Source organism: Protopterus annectens, chromosome 5.part1 (assembly GCF_019279795.1).
Source record: "Protopterus annectens isolate FY-2018-M chromosome 5.part1, PAN1.0, whole genome shotgun sequence".
In the NCBI taxonomy this organism is placed as follows: domain Eukaryota; kingdom Metazoa; phylum Chordata; order Ceratodontiformes; family Protopteridae; genus Protopterus; species Protopterus annectens.
Genome location: NC_056736.1, coordinates 614,836,967 through 614,857,172, shown reverse-complemented (window position 1 = coordinate 614,857,172; position 20,206 = coordinate 614,836,967). Strand labels below are relative to the sequence as shown.

At 37.7% G+C, this 20,206-nt stretch overlaps 1 protein-coding gene across 7 annotated transcripts in view; it reads left to right on the top strand.

Annotated features, from left to right (window-relative positions):
• FRY (FRY microtubule binding protein) overlaps positions 1-20,206 on the top strand; it is a 2,210,679-nt gene that overhangs the window by 1,230,283 nt on the left and 960,190 nt on the right. For all 7 annotated transcript variants that reach the window (XM_044073229.1, XM_044073230.1, XM_044073228.1 and 4 more), the window contains exon 12: positions 9,403-9,506. In XM_044073229.1, coding sequence (XP_043929164.1) covers positions 9,403-9,506 — 104 coding nt within the window. The remainder of the gene's footprint in view (positions 1-9,402; positions 9,507-20,206) is intronic.

Sequence of the window (20,206 nt, the reverse complement as noted above, 5' to 3'; positions counted from 1 at the left end):
ATGGTTTTCTTCTGCAGTTGTGAGGGACAAGACATTTATACCACGTTTTCAATTATCAGGAAGCTTAATCATCTAGGGATTGTTGATGTCAATGTAGACAATCATAAAACAATTCCAAAAAGTCAAAGCTAGTGTATTAACAACTGCTGCACCCACCAGTGACTTGGTGTGGAAAGTTGTCTGCTATTGTTATTTTTCTATTTTATTTATTTATGGTGCGGTTAACATTGTCGCCTCACAGCAAGAGGTTCTCCCATTCGATTCTCAGCCTGAGCACCTTCTGTGTGGAGTATGCATGTCCTCCCCATGGTCAAGTGACATTAAAGACATGCAGGTAAGTGCGAGCATGAATGGGTGTGCCTTCTTTGAAGGGTGAGCGTCGGGCTGGCAACTTGGTACTGTAAAATCCACTGCCAATCATTAGCAGACCAGAGTTCCACTGTGGCGACCCCTAACAAGGAAAAGATGAAAGACATTACTATTTATTCATTTAACATTTGTTTACCAGGAAAGTATGACTGGGACAGAGCCCATTTTCAGTGGAGGCCTAGGGAGAAGCACTTCAGACACATATCTTTGGAATGTGGGAGGAAACCAGAGCACCCAGAGGAAACTTAAGTGAATGTAGGGAGGACATGCAAACTCCACACAGAAGGTACCTCAACTGAGAATCAAACCAGAGAACCTCTTGCTGTGAGGCAACAACACTAACCACTGCACCACTGTGCCACCAAATTCTAGACAGTTGGGTGGCTGGCCAGCAGATAAGATATTAACCTTGAGTTGTTTGAATTTATTTGTAATCCCTCCCTGGGAATTCATTAACCCCTGCAGTAGGTGTACACTGTTCTGAGTGAAGAGACAGTGCAAGCTTCACTCCACAAGCATAACTCACACTTCCTTCCTCCTAATTTTAGTTTTCCTACTGATTTCTTGCAGCCTTAAACATCAGTTATAAAGGTTACTACAAAGTGCAAGACGTAGACTTAATGTGATCTTTCTTAGTGACTAGAAAGTATAAAAAATGTAGTAGGGATGTTCTTGAATACAGATTGTGTAGAGTTAGTGTACACTTAGTGTAGGCATTATTGAATCTGACCCACTGCATGGGATGGTGTTAGGTGCTTTGGCAAGATCCAGGTAGGCAACATGTACTTGCAGTGGTTACCTAGGGAAGTAATGACTTCCTTGAAGAAGACGGTCAGGTTTACTCTACCTAACTTAGCAAGTTTATAATGTTACATCTCCAGGGGTAATACATATCCATGATTCTTCTGCACTAGTTCCATGAATATATATTCTTAACCTTGCAGATAATGCTGGTATTAACAATAGGTCTATACTCTCTTAATTATTTATTTATATACTTATTATATAAATACAATACAGCAAAATACAAAGACAATAAGAAACTTTAAACACGCTGATCAAAATGCTGTTAAGAGGTAAAATGGAATAAAATCAAATGAATAAAGCAGTAAGTATGAAACACTTAATATAAAAAGCTGTCTGGGGGGATTTAAATAATTTCTACTGGATAGGTGGTATCCAAGGAACCTCCAAAATGAAGGCAAGATCTTATACTCCTAAACTAAGGAAAGCAGCTGACTCCCCAAGACTGGATTAAGAGTGAAAAAAGATTAGCTATCTTAGCTCTCAAGTTATGTGCTAGGAATGACCAGCATCTCAATAGCATCTGAGATAAGAGTCATGTACAAAGACAAGATCTCATGTAAGTAGATGCAACCTAAACTGTGAAATCTCTTGACTCACTGTGGCTGCAGTATTGTAAAAAGGACAGTAATGGTACTTCTGATTAGGGACAAAGCCAGTGGTGAGATATCTGTTCAGTAAGAATTACATTCGATCTGTGAGATTTTGTTTAATAATCGTAATGAAAACATCAGGAATAGTCCCTGGTCATATAGAAATGATGCATTCTTCTTTAGATGGGCTGGCCACGATTTGGTCTTGGATGCTGTATTGAGGTTCATAATCTGATTGGTGTCTGGGGGATTTTTTGCATATTGGCTAACTAAAATTTGATCTAAATTTTCTTGCCAGGATGCTAATGATCTGTTTAGGTTCAGAGTGGACTGTTGTATTGACTTAGATAGTGCTGCCATCCTGCCAGCTGCCGTTTGGCAGTAGTATTCAGCTGTGAAAAGCTTTATAGTGAGAAAGCTTGGACTTCCGTGTATCATTTGCTCATGGCTCACTGTTTATTTATTTTTACATTTCTTAATTAGGTAGGTGGACTAGTTGAGGACCCTTTTCAGAAACAACCTAGTCCATAAGGCAAGTAATTACAGCAGATGTACACATTTGTTTTATTATCTAAAGACTATTGATTTTCATATGTGTGGTTTTCCTTTTAATTTAAGAAATGTGTTTCTCTGGAGGTTGCCAAGTTTAGGGAAATGGGAATGGTGTTAAAGTGCTCCTTTTCCACAAGTTTTTATAAGCTGAGAGTTGACATATATAAAGTAAAAGGGTGTGGAGGTTGCAGGAGGATTGTCCTCCAAATAAATTGCTTAAAGTAATTATTCATATATTGGTATATTTCCGTTTATTCCACTATGTGTGAAGCAATGGGTTGTCAAAATTTTAGGCATGTTATAACGTACTGTGGTATGTAAAAGTATTTTTTTGTTGGGAATTGGAATGTTTAAAAAAGTCTTAGTTTTGTGAATATATTTTTAAAAGCTATTTTGCCTAGATTAAGCCTGGTTGTTTGTGGCCAATGAAGATGCTTTATACATGTAGTATATGCACTTATTTTTCTTGTATAGTTTGTTTATTACATGGATCCATCACTTTGGATTGCCCTACAATTTGCATCATATTTCAGTTGAATGAGTACAAAATGACTAATGTAACAACTATTAATGGCACTATAAAACAGTTCAAAGCTGTCAATTTTTGTTATGTTGCGTTTCTTCAAAGGGTTATCCAGGTGTTTCATAAGTGATGCACTAATACTTTGTTTTACCTAATAAGTGGTCCCAGGAATTAGTTAATGAATTTATTTCTCAGTTGCAAAATAATGATTTTGGTATATGTTTTACTTTGTAGTACATAGGAAGCTATGCATTATTTGGACACCATGGTATACGAATGGAATGGGGAGACTAGGTCAACATTATCTAGGAAGCCTCTCTTAGCAAATACTTTTTTGAAAGCATCTAATGTGCATCTACTACATCTTATAAATCCCCTTCCTTATGTCGAATTTTTAAGGCTAAGGGTATATGTTGGGATGAGAAGGAGTAAGATAGGGTGATTACTAATACTGTGCAGAGGTTTCTTACTATGAGCTAATCAGGAAGCAAGTGGTTGATACCCAGGAAAAACTAACTGTTAAGAGTAAAAGTGGAAAATGGATACCTAGGTTATATAGATGAAGGTGCGGAGAAAGTTTGAGAAAGAAGACACATACTTTGTAACTGGACATGCCCACTTTATAGAGGGGGTAGCCAGTATTTTGAACCAGCACTGTTACATTATAAAATCAGATGAATCTTTGAAGTATTTGAATTTGGAAATTTCTTATCAGAATTCCCTTAGTATACAGGACCATATAGTGCAAAGTAATTTGGAAACAAGGAAGCAAGGGTTGGAACAGTGTAAGGGCTGTTCCACTTGTAAATATTTAGATAAGAGAACAGGTATTTTTTTATTAATGGATTGAAGTTTAGTCATCCAGGAAATAATGACTGTTAGCAGAGAGCTGTAGTACATGGTCTGAGATGTTCTTGTGATAAATATTATATATGACAGGCCGCTACACCAGGGAGAAAGTGGGTACAGGAACACATTAGAGATATAAAACATGTTTCTTCTATGTCCTCTTCCTTTGTCACCCACTGGACTGCCAAATGGCTCACAGATAGGACACAGGTATTCATAGTAGATGAAGTCACCTTCACAAATAGACCAGTCACCAGTGGAGTCCCCAGGGTTCTGTGCTGGGACCTGTCCTGTTTGGCATCTACTTTTCTAAAGTAAAAACCAATACCAAATAGCTCTCTCTGAGTAAGTTTGCAGATAATTGCAAGATAGAAGCTGTCATTGAGTCCCAAATGAATTAGCCATCCTGCTAGAAGGTTTGTTGCAAATAAATAACTGGTGCCAAAAAAAACATATTTTTTTTATCCTTTGGCAAGTCATCTACCCCAGAAAACTACCACATTGACAATGTGCTTCCAAGAGCTGACTCATTTGTTTGGGATTTAGGAACTTAGACCTAACATTTGACCAACTTGTGTCTACTGTTGTAATAAAGTCCTTCTATAGTTCACAGCTTATAAACAAAGGGATTGTGCCTAGATTTAGGGATGTCATTGTCCCCCTTTACTCAGCCCTCATTAGGCCAATCATTGAGTATAATGCCCCCTTTGACACTATCTGTCCAGACAAATGCAACAACTGGAACGACTAGATGCCTTACTAAAAGAATACAAGACCTAAACAACATGCCCTACATGGATTGACTCAAAGCCCTGTCATTATACCTGGTATTCTACAGATTGCCAAAAGCTGACCTGTGTCTGTCATACAAGGCATCCTGGCATCCTTTGACCCAGTACCGATGGATTTACAACACATCTTCAAGTCAAATTGCATCACAGATACTCTGTCTATGGTATAAATCTCTTTTGCAGCACTAAAAGAGCAGTATAGAGAGACAGGTATATCTCACAGAGGATACCACTGCTCTTTAGTAGACTCCCCATCCACAAAGTTCATCCCTGTCTATATTCAAGCACAACCTGGATATCTGGATGTGAAACAGAAAATTTACCACAGAACTGTCCCCTGGATTACTAAAGGACAGAGGCAATCCCTAAATGCTTTATCTCATAAAAGGGTCCACTCAACTTATCTATGGTATGATCTCATTTATTATCATTGGGGTAATATAGAATGGATAACACCAACAGGTTAATTTGAGCAAAAAATGGGAAACTGACTGGGCTTAAAATGGCCTGTTAGCCTAGTACTTACCTATGAAATTATGAACCTATGAGTCTATAGCCTTGCATTCTATGAACTACATAACAAGGATTTTGAACAACTAACATTTTTTATTATACATTGTTGTAGTTCTGTTGAACTTAGTTTTAATATGAGCTGCTAAACCCAATTTGTACTCCTATTCCATATGCTTGTGAGCTTTGTGAATTTAATCTCATTGTATTTTTTCACCATACCTGTTAGTAATTTCCCTTTTTTAAAGCTCAATTGTGTTATATATTTACCCTGACACACTTTGTATATATTTTTTCTATGATCTTTATGAATTGTAATTATGCTTCTTGTATCTTTGGGGATTTTTAATAATTGTAACTTTGCAATTTTTGTTTCTTCTGTGTAGCTTGTCTCCCCGTGCCTCCGCTGAAAAAGGGCACTAGTCCAGTCAGACTTTCCTGGTCAGCAAATTTCAAATAAATAAATAAAATGTGTCTGAGGATCTTTTGATCCTCTTTCTGATCTGAAGAAGGCTCTGAATCAGCAGAGGCGAAAGCGCTTATCTGATTGTGGATTTTAACCTACTGGAATAAACGGCTTTATGTGCGTTAAAGTAATTTGACTGTTGATTTATTTGTGAGAAACAACAGCCTTTTTGTACAGCATAATATTGTGGTCCCTTGCTCTGCTCATGCCCTTTGCTTTCTATTTTTGTGACTTTTGGTTTAAATAATGAGTTGCTTATGAAATATTTATAATAACTATGTTTTTCTTAGGATGCCATGTAATCAGTGCATAGCATTATTTGTATGCATTTTTAGTTTTCTTCCTTTAAGTTGGTTTATATGAATTAATAAAAATTTATTTCAAAAGTTTCTACTTTGAATTATTAATTGGTGGTATTTTCTTATTGATGTGTTTGGACTGATATGGTTTATTTAAAGATGAATTTTGATACGTTTCAAAACCTCTTAGGCAAATTGTTAGCTCTACTGTTTTTTTAATGTATTAATAAATGTTGCGGTTTTAACAAAGTTCCAGTTATCAATGTGTATTGCATTTTGTTATTCCAGGTTGTATTGGCAAAGACCTAATTTATTTTTGGGTAGTCTCTTAAATGATGTGTTATATACAAAGTTGGCCTTGTTGTTTACGGTTAATATGACTGAGTTGTGGTCCTGTTTGATAAAGGAAGGCAAGATGGTTGCAGTACAAAAACAAGTTGAAGGTTAGCATGATATAAATTATATTATTTCCATGTGTTGGGTTTTTAGCAATTGCTGTAAGAATTTTCTGTTAACAAAGTTGAGGAGGCATTGGATATATTTGTTTTTTTGGTGAAATTATTGAGCTCAGGTATGAGGTAATTGATTTCCACCACAATTAATGTGTCCCATTTAATTATTATTTTATCAAAAGCTACAAGATAATCTTCATGCACAGTGGAGTCATTGGGGGTCATGCTGACTGTTGTAAAACACCACAATAAATGGTATTTGATATTATTTAAGGCTACCTGGATATTAATACTGATGTCTTGTTCTGTAGAGTGAGTTGTTTAGCTTTAAGATTTGTATAGATGGAAATGGAAATCCTTCTACCAGTTCTACCAGATCTGAAAACTGAAGTAAGTAGAAGTAATTTTCTAATGACATTAGAAAGTTTGAAATTAAGTGAACAGAGGTGAGAATCGCAATGTCATCAAAATAAAGGATAATGAGAAAAAGTGAAAGGAAGCTGGGAAGACTGTGGGAATAAATGAAAGGAAGCTGGGAATGGGAATAAAAGCAGGTATGGTAGGTACTAAGGCATGTGTGACTACAGCAAAAGAAGTTCCTCTTTTTGTGCATAATAGCAAACTAGATTTCTAGTATTTACTCTTACGTTTACTGAACTTTGCAAGAGATATTTTGGAATCATGGGACAGGCTCTGAATCAAAGCCTCTTGTTTTAAGCTGTATAAAAAATGTGTGATCTTGAAACCTGCAATGATGCATCTTTTACTTATAACTAACTATGCACTACTTTGCCTAAGTGATTCTCCCTGCTTAATTTCCTAACTAATGTTATGTTCCTTCACTTATATACAGCCAGACATATATTTGTCTAAATCCAAGTGTTTAAAGTCTTGTTTTATTTGATACTATGCTTATGTAAACAAACGAAAAGCGCTTCATTAAATTACTTTTTTCTGACTACTTTGAGCCGAGTCTTCCATTTTTTTTATATTTCAGATACTACATATATATATATATATATATATATATATATATATATATATATATATATATATATATATATATATATATATATATATATATATATATATATATATACATATATATATATATATATATATATATATATATATATATTTTTATTTACATTTTTATCCTGTAAATCTGTTAACACTTATTTTTTTGTCAATTTTGTTTATAATTTCTATTACTTGTGATAATTTGTATGTAAGCTTAGACTGGAGCTATTCTCCCCTGGCCTCCACTGAAAATGGGTACTGCCCAGTTGGACCATCCTGGAAAACAAATATAAAATAAAATAAAATAAATAAATAAAATTTTACATTATCTTGTCTTATAATATTATAGATGAATCAGTGATCCTAAGCAAAGTTGTTATCTTGAAGCCAGTACTTTGGCATCATGTTAAGTATCAAAGAAAATACCATACTTAATAGCTTATTGTAAAGTCTGAAAGTAAGTACAATTTTTGAAAAATTCACAAGACAAAATGGTTGAACAGCACCTGAGATTTGGTGCTAGTGACTTTGAAAAGTGAAATACAATGAAAGTAGCACATTTCAATTTGCAAGGTACAGTGGTGAATACAAGGTTAAAGATAAAAAATTTTGCATACAAAGATGGAGGGCACTTTAAAAATATAGTTTTAATAGGGGATATATGTTGTAAGGGCAGAGGAACTGTACAGTAAATATGCTGAATGGAAATAAAGTGCTGCTCCTACAGTTTAAATGAAATTGGAACGAGGTCCTTATTAGTTTTAGATTCAAGGACATTTTGCATAATATGAGCACCTTGGACATACTTTCCTTTTATGACTTCATTTATCCTAAAATAAAATATTCATAATGGAAAACTTCCTGCAACTTCTTTAAGAATATGAGAGCTGAAGAAGATGGACGAGTGTTATGTAAACAGGGATACACATCCCCCTTTACAAACATGGATTACCTTTCACACAAACACAGCATCTAAAGCTGAATAAATGTTTTAATCATTAAAATGCATCATACTTTATTATTCTTTTTTCACATGAATAAAGATGGGGACACAGTTTATGTACATTATGATTTGTAAATGTGTGAACCCTCACAGAAATGTTTTTTGCTTCGAATAATTTTCCTAGATTTGCATATGGAGTTTGTACAGGTAAATATTAAGGAAAAATGGTAATTAATAACTGACCATAATGCTCACAACAGCTTAACATGGGCATTTGTAAGCTCATCGTGAATGCCTCAACAGTATCACAGCTGGGGGCATCTGTAAAGTTTATATAGTACATTTTACTGTATATCCAAGGCAAATCATATTGCTGTTTAGTATAAGCTTTGTGATGCCATACATTATTTAAAGTTTTTATTATCCATTGGTTCTTCAAGCTCAAGTAATATTTCCATCTTGAAACTATAAAACTGTGTCTTATTACACAATAAACATAGTGTATTTAAAGAGCTCTGCAGGTCTGAATCACTTGAGCTTTAAATGAACATATATTCACTGTCACCCCTTTAATTATTGCTGTTTGCTGTGTAGCTCAGGAATATTTGTTGCAACATTTTTCAAGTACTTAGAGGAGACTTAAATCCCCCCTGCAGACTAATATTGGGTGAGCAAATTGGTGTAACTAAGGAAATTATTTTTTGAGTTATGATACAGAATAGTCATTGCCTAGACATAATAAGGCTTTGCTGAATTTAATTCTGGTGCCTGCCAAAAAAAAACAGTTACTAGAAAATGGAAATAAAACTCCAAACTAACCATATTATAAGTAGTAAATGTAGTAACAGAGATAAAAGAACTGGAAGTGGGATCCTTAGAAAAGGGTAGGAGGAAATTACTTAGCAAAAAAATGGGAATTATGAGAACAATACATGCACAATAATGTTTTGGAGGCAAAATGATATTTTAAGGGAAGGCAGGAATTAAATGAGCTATGTTAATGTTTGACAATGACCATACAGAAGATTGTATGTGATGTATAATGTTTGTAATTGAAAATATGTCAATATGGATTGATTTCATTTATATAAATGTATGATTGCCTATGTCATAAATGATAATCCAATAAAGATGTTTTTGTTCAAAAAAAGTACTTTGTTGTTCTGCAGCATATCTGTACTCATTTTAAATCCTGACCCAAAAATAAAACAAAATTGTTTCTTTTTTGTAGAATAAAGATCCAAAAATGGCTCGTGTTGCACTAGAATCACTCTATCGACTTCTTTGGGTTTACATGATTAGAATTAAATGTGAAAGCAATACAGCAACACAAAGGTGAGTACTGTTTCATTTATTAATTTTCTTTAAGGGCTAGGTACTTCTTTGTGCATTGTTTGCTATTTCTTTTCTGAGTTTATAGGGATTAACCACCTTTTCAAATGTGATATATATTTTATTTCTACACCTAGAAGACAATTTTAGTTATGTTCTTCCATTTTCATTTACTTAGTTGGCCTGAAGACTACACTGACAAGTCATATCTCTGTAAAGTGGCACTGATTTGTTTTTATACTTTTGTCCACAACAGAAAGTTACATAACTGATGGGTTTTACCCAGACACCTCAACATATCGAAAATAGAATTCTTACTGTGATCATTATTTTGAAATAGTAAATAAGTAATTTGTTGTTGATATACACACACACGCATGTGTGTGTGTGTGTGTGTGTGTGTGTGTGTGTGTGTGTGTGTACGTATGTATATATATATATATATATATATATATATATATTTATAAAAACACAGGTTTTGTGAATGACATAAACTGAAACTTCTCCATAGCAATGAGCAGTAGTAAAATCTATCACACTGTAGGTTACATAAATATGATTTTCAGAATGTTATATAATTAAACTACCAGCTCTGAAACCCTGTTTTGCTAGGCAATTGCTAGTCCTTACACATTCTGGTTGAAGAACCACTCAGTCTACATATTTTTATACAAGTTCTAATTTTTATGAACTTTGAACTGTTTATATATGCCTGTAAATCCATTCCACTGCATTCTTAACTTGAGAAACTAATCTGAAATAGTTTTCTTTGTACAATTATTTCACCTCTTTGCCGTCAGGTTTACATAGATAGTTATTTTGTAATATGTCTTTAAATATGTTGAAAAATGAAGCAACAGTTGAAATAAATTACTAAAATATCATACAGATAAAATTCCTTGGTTAGCAGTAAAGGTTATTAACTTCTGTACAATGCATTATACTGTGGGTATGATGATTTGTCATCTTTCCTCTCAGCTCATTTGACACATTAATTGTGAATAAATTCTAAACACCATATTTCTAGCAGCTCAGAATATTTTTCCTGCATTATATAAGTTTATCATTGCATAATGTCATTTTGTGTTTTTCACATTTTAACTAGAAGAATGCTATAAGCCAAGCAAAATGTATTCATTTTTTTGAAACCAATGATATATGTTATGCACAGTGTATAAACAAACTGCAAAGCTTTTGAACTTAGGCTGTGATTCAGTTAACTAGCATATAGTGAAGCACTAACTACTGACTATGTGAAGAGTGCAGGAATTCAAAAGGCAGAGATGCAACATATGTGCTAAAAGCCTGGGACATCCCACTGGATGCAAATGTCCCTTTCAGGGGCAGCCAAAGAGCTGCTGAACTGACCTGGTCAGAGTCACAGAGGAGACTAACAAAGATTGAGGGAATCAAGTCCTGCACAATAGAAGCACCATAGTAAAAGATCATAGCCTTACTAATCTGCACTAATAACCAAACAAACTGTTGTAGCCCAACATAGTGCATTTCACATTTGTGTTCTTTCAAAAACAAGCTAAATTAAAATGCATTCATAGTTAAAATAGTAACATTAAATTTGTGGACTTTGTGCTGTCCTATTTATCCACAGCCAAATAAGTACATTATCAACAGTCAACAAAACAAGGAAACATTGTACACAAATCTCACATGATGATGTGCCTGTTTACTTAAACTGATTCCTTCCTTTATAACATAAGTACTTTGGCATGCAGATACCAAGCATTTAAACACAAACACTCAGAGATGTGATTATCAGTTACAGTGCTTTATCTGATTGTGTATACTATAATTCGTTTTGTAATCAATAGAATGAACAGAGATCTGGACAATGACCTTCTGCAGTGCAACTCCCCTCTGCCTCCTAACTTCTTAGCTCAAGAATCAGAGACATACAGTGAAAATTAGTAATAGATTTTTTAATAGTTCTCTTATACCATAAAAAAGAAGCTAGAATTCTATTCATAGATTCACCCAACATTTTTCCAAAGACCATACTTACAGAATATGCTAGAACCTCACCCACTTTGACACAGACACTTTTAACTCTAAACAATCTGGCATCAATTGGTCCTTCCTATACCACCTCCCTCTCAGTGAGGCTGTAAAGTCCTTCAATAAGATTTTCCTTGACACTCTTGATTCTATTACCCCTCCTAGAAAAATCAGAATTAAATCCAACTATGCCCCATTGACTTACAAAACAAACCCAACTGATCATGCATTGTATTCAGACATACAAAGAGTTCAGAAACCAGACCAAAAAAAATATTTATCAAAGATAAGAGAGCTTATTTTTCCTCTAACTGGCTCAGCCCTCACAAAAATCAAAAAAAATTCTGGACCTCCATCAACAACCTGCTCCACCCAGGTAAACCCACTATTCCCAACCCCTTTCCTCATAACACTGCCAATGAAACTGCCACTCTTCTCAACAACTATTTCATAGAAACTAGCCAAAACACACAAAATAGTACATCTCACCCAACCCATCCATCACCTCTTAACAAAACTCTTCCCAATACATTTTCTTTTCAACCAATCCCAATTACCACTATTAAATATCTTCTAAATAAACCTAAGCCTTGTTCCCCCTCTGCCAACCAACTACCCTCCTACTTCCTAAAAATAGCTGCACATTCCTTCGCCTACCCTGTCACTATACTTATGAATTGTTCCATCTCTGAGGCCCTTGTCCCAGATATATAGAAATGATTTTATACAATCCCTCTTCATAAACACGGCAACTCTACTGATCCTTCTAACTTTAGACCCATTGCTATCCTGTCCTCCCTTTCTAAAACTTTAGAAAAGTGCATCCATGCTCAGTTAATCAAACACCTTCTTGACAACAATCTCCTACTCCTGCCCAATATGGCTTCAGACCCCACCATAGCACAGCCACTGCATTACTATCCTTTATCCAAACAATAGATGAAGCCCGTGACAATAACATGCTCATCTCCTGTCTATACCTTGATCTTTCAAAGGCCTTTGATACTGTCTCTCACTCTAAACTCCTTACTAAACATTGTTATCTACATCTCTCTTCCTCCTCCATCAACTGGTTCGCTAACTATCTCTCCAGCAGGCAACAGTCTATCTGCTGGTAAACTGTCCTGTCTCAATTCCTCCCTGTAAATACTGGAGTTGCTCAAGGATCAATTCTAGGCCCCCTTCTGTTCAACATATTCACTAACAAACTTCACTCTGCTGCTAACCTCTCTAAACTTCTACGATATGCCAGTGACTCCACCCTTATCATCTCTGCCCACAACATCCCTGAACTCCTAGGTCTCTCTCAACAAACCTTCACCTCTGTCAAAACTTGGCTCTCTGATAACCAATTAATACTAAATCGCAAAAAACTAAACTCCTTCTCTTCTTCCCTAAAACACTCATGCAGAACAAACCCTCTTTCTCTATCACCTCTCTTAATCACATCATCATCAAAACCGAACCCCATACCAAACTACTTGGAGTAATTATTGATGATGAACTAAAATTCAATACTCATATCCAACAATGTATAAAAAATACCCACCAGAAACTTGACTTCTCTATCGCAACCAGAAATTTCTGTCACCTTCTTTCAAACCTTCCCTCGCTCAGTCCCTTCTTCTACCCTGCCTTCTCTATGCTGCCCCTGTCCTTACTAATGTTCAAACTTCACTTATTACTAAACTAAAGCAAACTTATCACAAAATAGCCAGGTTTGCCTTTAATCTCCCCTATAAATCCCATCACTGTCTCGCCCTTAAATCACTCCAATGGCCAGAAATCTCTAAACAACTACTTCTACCCCAAGTTCACATTACACACTATATCCTGAATGACAGCTCTTCTTGCCCTTCCATCTCCAACCTAGTCTTTTACTACAACCCCCATCATCACCTTTGTACTTCCAGCAAACACCTCCTTGACATATATAAACCCAATAAAAATATAGGAAAGTCCCTCTACAAACCCTCTGTTGCACATGTTTGGAACTCACTCCCTCTAAACATAAGAAGCATTCATAAAAAACACCTGTTCAAAAAAGAACTTAAAATTTTTCTTCAGAGTACATGGTCCTGGCCTTGTCTAACCTGCACGTGATCTAGCCTTTTCTCTTCTCAGCTTTAACTACTTTTCCCTATTCTACTGTTTACTTCCTTGAACTTGCCTCTTATACCTTTATACCTCCCTCTCCCCTCAATTCCATAGCATATATATTCATATATATCTTTATTTAAAAAATTTTTTTGATTGAATGGTTTATCTATTTGTATGTACTTCATGTGTGATATTCTCTAGACTGTCAGTTGTTATTTAACCTACATATATTATTAAAATATTGATTTTCTTATTATGTTTCATGGTGGTTTTAATTTTTTTACTCTTATTTTTATTTTTGATTTGATTTTTATTGTAAATATATGTTATACTTCTGAAGCTTTTCTCCTCGAGTCTCCACTGAAAATGGGCCCCTGACTCAGTTGGACTAACCTGGTTAACAAATGTCAATAAATAAATATATTGAATAACACATTTTACATTAGCACACCTTTTTCAAAGGATGCAAAGTCCAAAACTTACATGCCTGTCATTATTTAGTGATGGCAAGTCATAAGAATTTGCCAGAATCCCATAAATTTTACAACAGATGAATACACCTCTAAACTTCCTTGTTCAAGAATTCCAGACAAAGACAAACATAATTGAAAGACATGGCCTCAAAATGTACACATTTAAATGTTTTTATTTATCTGTTAAAGTAACCAGAGCATCCCTTTTCAGGAAAACTGTCTGTTTAAGGGACTTGCTCAAATTCATTTAGGGAGTAGATGGAGGTAGAAGGGTTATCGTTAGACCTATCATTGAATATAACGCCCATTTGGCATGTATCTGTCCAAACACATGCAACAACTGAAATGCCCACAGAGACACCTTAGTAAAAGGAATCAAAGCCTAAACAGCTTGTCCTTCATAGACCAACTCAGTGCCTGTCACTACCAGCAGTATCCTACAGACTACTAAGAGGTGACCTGTGTGTGGCATACAAGGCATCCTGTGACCCATTACTGATATAGTTACTGAACATCACAAGTCAAATGGCAGTACTTGGGCTAGGGAATATAAAACACCTCTGCTATGACAACAGAATGTTTTAGAGGGAAAGGTATATTTTGCAGAGGATGCCACTGCTGTGGAACAGATTGCCTTTCCACATAAAACAAATTCCATTTTCAAGTACAATTTAGATCTATGGATAGGAAAGTGAAAATTTACCCCAGGACTGCTCCCTGTACTACTAAGGGACAGAGGCAGATCTTAAATTCTTTATCCCATGCATGGGTCTCCTCAAATTATCTATGGTAAGATCCCAGTTATTCTTATTAGGGATAATATAGAATTATCGACCATGGGATGGATAAGGCAAGTCTATAACCAAATGTGTTATTTGTAGCACAAAAAAGGAAACTGGCTTGGCTTAAAAAGGCCCACAAGGGCAGCTAGCCTAGTACTTACCCATGATTCAAGGCTTGTGGTGGGATACAGGATGCAGTTTGTTCACAGTTCAAATCCTTTAAGTGGTAGACAGCTCTAATTCACTAAAAAAGTTAACTAAACAGCTAAATACTATGAAACTCTAATGACTGGGCATTATTGACTGACTACAGTTCTCAATGATTTAAAAGAAAACGATGAAGTTAGTCAGGGTCTGGCAGTTACAGCAGAGGATTAAGGCTATAAGCTGTTAATAAGTGGCTTTCTGAAGTTAAAGGTGCAGAGCTAGACTCTTACTACCTCCATTTGCGACTCTGAACAAATCCCTTAACCAAACTGTGCTCTGAAATTGCTGGTTAACAAATATTAATAATTTCTGAATGAAGAAACCTGGAATCCCTAAGTTTTATGAACTTAAATTAAAAGTCTGCATTCATGCACGACCAAAAAGGGATGTTCTTAACTTTGAAATAATCCAGGCAAAGACTTCTGGAAGAGACTATTCCTGCACTCATGTATTGCTGCAGGACTCTGTTAAGTCTTCTTGTGTTCATGCAGGACCTCTGAGGGACTGCTGCTGGAACATAGTACCCTTTGCGATATGACACACTCACACACACACGCACACACACACATACATCACACATACACACACAACTGTTTTTCCATCTGTTGAGATAAGCATGACAAGCCATCTTATCCATTCAAGAAAGATAATACAAGCCTGTGCTTTCTGCTCTACTCAGTTTTATCTCCAGGAAGTCTCTCAGTGGATCACATTCTGTACATTTGAGCCCATGAATGAACCAGAACAAAACAGAGTAGAAGAATAAACCCTATTAGAGCAGTGTAGACCTTAGTTTATGTTTTTTTTTTTCAAAGTTCATGGGGCCCCTGCAACACTAAGCCATAAATAGCTGCCTAGGTTGCTTTGTGCTGGATCTGGTCCTGGAAATGAGAACAATGAACTCAGGGCTGCGAGGAATACATGCAGAACCCTGCATATCAGTAGTGAAAATGGTAGAATAATGAAGCTAGAGCAAGTCATAGCAAGACTTTTGGTTAATATGAAATTGGTCTTATGCTTTTTATGGAGGAAGTAGGATAGGAAATGGTTTATAAGAAAAAGAAGGGGTAGCACTTAGTAAATCTTGAAAGGCAAATATTATTTGAGAAGGCATGAGAGGTTTTGTAGAGCAGGGGAGGTAAGAAGAAAAAAAGCAGTGTAAGTTAGGAAAGAAGTTTGATAGTAAGGGAAGTCTGAGTGATGAGAAATGAGATAGTGAGATGTTAGGTATTAGACTCCTTATGTATTTTATATCCAAATCTGGGGATCCACCATAACTTTATAGGTTCATACTAGGCTATCTGCCCTAGGGCATTTGCGAGCCTAGCCAGTGTGTGTTTGGTTTTCGCCACCCATTTAAATGAATTTTACTATGCCCTTTTTCGAGGTTTAATTTACTGTGCCTCTGTCTAACAGTGACTCAGACGTGATACCCAGGGTAAACCTACGATCTCCCAGACACTCATCAAGATTCCTCTTGAAGAGAGTCAGTGAGGGACTCTGCCTAACCTGGACTGGGATTTTATTCCAGAGTGAAGGGAGCCTCTGGTTTATGAATCTGTCCCTCCAGCATGTCCTATTTATTTCTGTGTTGAGGTTTAAGTCCCTCGAGCGCGTAGCTCGATGGGATTTGGATTTTCTGAGGTACAGCATGTCCTTTAATTCCGGGTTGTACATGGCTTTATACGTCAGGCACAGATCGGCTCTAAGCAGGCGGTATGCAACCGAGTAGAGCTGGAGTTTCTTTAACCGGGCAGCATATGGCATCTGTTTGAGCCCTTTGATCCTCTTGGTGAGGTACTTTTGGGGTCTTTCTAGTTGCTGCAGGTGTCTGGTAAGGTACATCCCAAAAGGGGCATTGTACTCAATTATGGGCCTGATGAGGGATGAGTAAAGAGGCACAATGACCTCCCCTGATCTAGATGTGAATCCCTTCATGATTAGGTGGGCTATATAGAATGTGTTTCTAACCACTCTGGCCACGTGGTTGTCAAATAAGAGATTGCTATCAACTTGGGTCCCCAGGTCCCTAATTACTTCTTCTGTACTTAATGGATTACCACCTATGTGGTAATTTGTGGGCACTTTGTTTTTGCCAAAGGGGATGACTATACACTTTTTGGCGTTTAGCTTGAGGCCATGGCTCTGGCACCAGTTGTCTGTTTCTATGAGACCCTTTTGGAGGATGCTTGTGTCAGCTGGAGAGTTGATTATGGTACCCAGTTTGCAGTCATCTGCGAACTTGGTCAGCCACAGTCCTTCCGTGTTGGCCTGTACCTCCGAGAAATATATACCGAACAAGAGAGGTCCCAGGACTAAGCCTTGTGGGATGCCACTTGTAACTGCTTTGGAGTCTGACATGGCTCCAGCAATTCTAACCATGTGGGTTCTGTTCTTGAGCCAGTTTGCAACCCATCTAGTGACATAGGGGTTTATATTTAAGCTGGATAGCTTATCTATGATGCCCGAGTGGGGTATTGTATCGAAGGCTTTTGCGAAGTCCAAGTAGGCTGTGTGGACCACCTTCCCCTCGTCAATGGCCTTGGTGACTGTTTCAAAGAAATCGACCAGGTTTAAGAGGCAGGATCTGCCCTTAACAAAGCCGAACTGGGTAGGATCCAGTGTCTGTAGGTCCCCAATATCTTTATTTATGAGTTCCATGATGATCCTTTCCATAGCTTTGCAGACCAAGTTAGTCAGGCTTATGGGACAATAGTTTCCAGGATCCGTTGAGGCACCACCTTTGTGGAGAGGGACCACTGTTGCTGTACGCCACTCTTTGGGTACATATCCTGTAGTAAGGCTGAGACTGAACAGTAGCTTTATGTTTGGGTTCAGCTCATCTTGGAGTTCATGTAGGATGCAGCCCGGGACACCGTCTGGTCCCATTGATGCTGTGTTTTTTGCTTTGGAGAGGGCGGTTTTTACCTGAGCATCTCAGATGTCAGGGGGGCAGCACTCTGCTGGAATAGATATTTGCTCTCTTGGTGGGGAGGGGGGGAGAAGTTTGCGCTGAATCTGTCGGCCAGGATGTTGGCAATGTTTATGGGTTCAGTGTATTTTTGTCATTTTGGACTAATTCTGAGCATATCTGGGAATTCCCACCCAGGTTAGTGTCCTGTGCAATTTTTCTCTCGAAGCTGGCCTTAGATGATTTTATGAGTGCCTGTAGTTTTTTGCTAATACTGATCAGAGATGCCTTCCCTTTTTGGGATTTTGCTCTATCATGCAGTAACTTCCTTCTTCTATTGTATAGTTTGTTTATGGCTGGGGTCCACCAGACAGGACGCCTGCCTTTGGGGGACTGGGTCTTAGTTTTATTTGGGATTGCATAATCCATGCATTCCTGAAGGTGTTCATAGAATGCATTTATAAAGGATTCTGCGGTCTGGGCTGTATTTTCCACAGGCCCGGGGGCATTGAAGGATTCCACCTCAGTTTTGAGTAGTGTGAAGTTTGCTTTTGAGAAGTTTTTCACTGTGGTTTTCTGGGCAGGGGGTGGGTCGGGATGTGGATATCCAGTGAGATTAATTTATGGTCTGATCTTACCAGTGAGGGATACACTTCTGGTCTGGAGCATAGAGTCCCCATGTTGGTGATGATCAGGTCCAGTATGTTTTCCCCTCTTGTGGGAGTGGTCACAAGTTGTTACATAGCATTTGAGTTTATAAATTCTAAGAACCTTTGGGCTAGGGTGTTGGAGCTAGAGTAATGCTCCCAGTCTATGTTTGGGTAGTTGAAGTCACCCAATATAATGGTGTTTGGAGAGACCTTCATATTTTCCAGTGTTCTCAGGAAGGCCGAGTGGGGCTCCTGGGTTTGGGAGGGTGGTCTGTAGCAGGCTGCAAACTGGAAGGCAGTTTTACCCACTGTTAGTTGCACATGGATAGTCTCCGATGCTTCGTTCTGTGCCATCAACCTGGAGGTGTGGGTATCTTTGACGAATATTGATACTCCCCCTCCTTTTGTGGTTTGGTCCGAGTTTTGGGGCCGAAAAGCATGGTATGAGGTATAACCTGGTAGTGCTGGGGTGCTCTTGGGAGCCTTGAACTAGGTTTTTGTTACTGCACAGATATCAATGTTCTCCATGCTAAGGAGAGTTTCGAGTGCATGCATCTTGAGGTTTGGACTTCTGGCGTTGAGTAGCATTACTCTTAGTTTCTTATCCCTTGTGATACCTATGGAGGTGGGTTTGTCTATGGAGGTGGGTTTGTCTTTTGAGCCTTGCCTAAAAAAGGCACTATGGGGGTGACAAGAGCCTTTGCCAATATCCGAAAGCCCAGGGGTGACAGGTGCAAGTCGTCCCTAGCGAAGCAGCGTGGCTTGTCGAGCATGTCATCCCAGGCTGACAGGCATTGGATCCCCTTTGAATGACACCAATACTTAAGCCAGTTGTTGAAATTGATTATCTTGTCTTCATATTGTGGCATCATTCTTGGTGAGGGTAAGATGCTACTCAAGGTCAGGGTCATACTGGCTTGGGCTACATGCTCAGAGAGCTCCTCTATGTCTCTTTTCATGTAGTCCAGAGAGGTACGTCTCAGGTCATTCACACCAGCATGGACAATGACTGAGTCATATTTGTACTTGCCTTGGAGTGACCTGAGTGCTTGTGTTATGTGGCAGATCCTAGCGCCCGACAGGCAGCTCACCGTGACCTTCTCCTTGTTCAGCCTGGTGAGCGGGACATCAGTGTGCCTGACGATAGAATCACCTATTACAAGTGTATCAAGTGTGTTGTTTAGCCTTAAGGGCTGTGACTGTTCGGCACACTGGCTTTGTGAACTATGTGTTGCATGTGTTTTGTTTTGGGGTAGCGGTTGCTTGGGTGTCTGCTTTGGAGGTCTCTGCTGCTTAGGCAGATTTTTATTTAGAGCCTCCAAGTATGTTTTTGTGTGTTTATGTGTTTGGTTTGCTGTCATGGTAGGTCTATGTGAGACTGGAATTGTAGTGAGTGTGGATACCTTCTCCTCCTGACTGGTTACGCTAGTACTGAGTTGAGAGAGTTTAGCCTCCAGTTTGGCTATATGGTTGCATCTCTCACATATGTTGGAACTTGTTGGGAGGAGGAGAGGGTTGTCTGTGTACATGAGGCAGTTGTAACATTGCCTCAAGATTCCCAGATTCA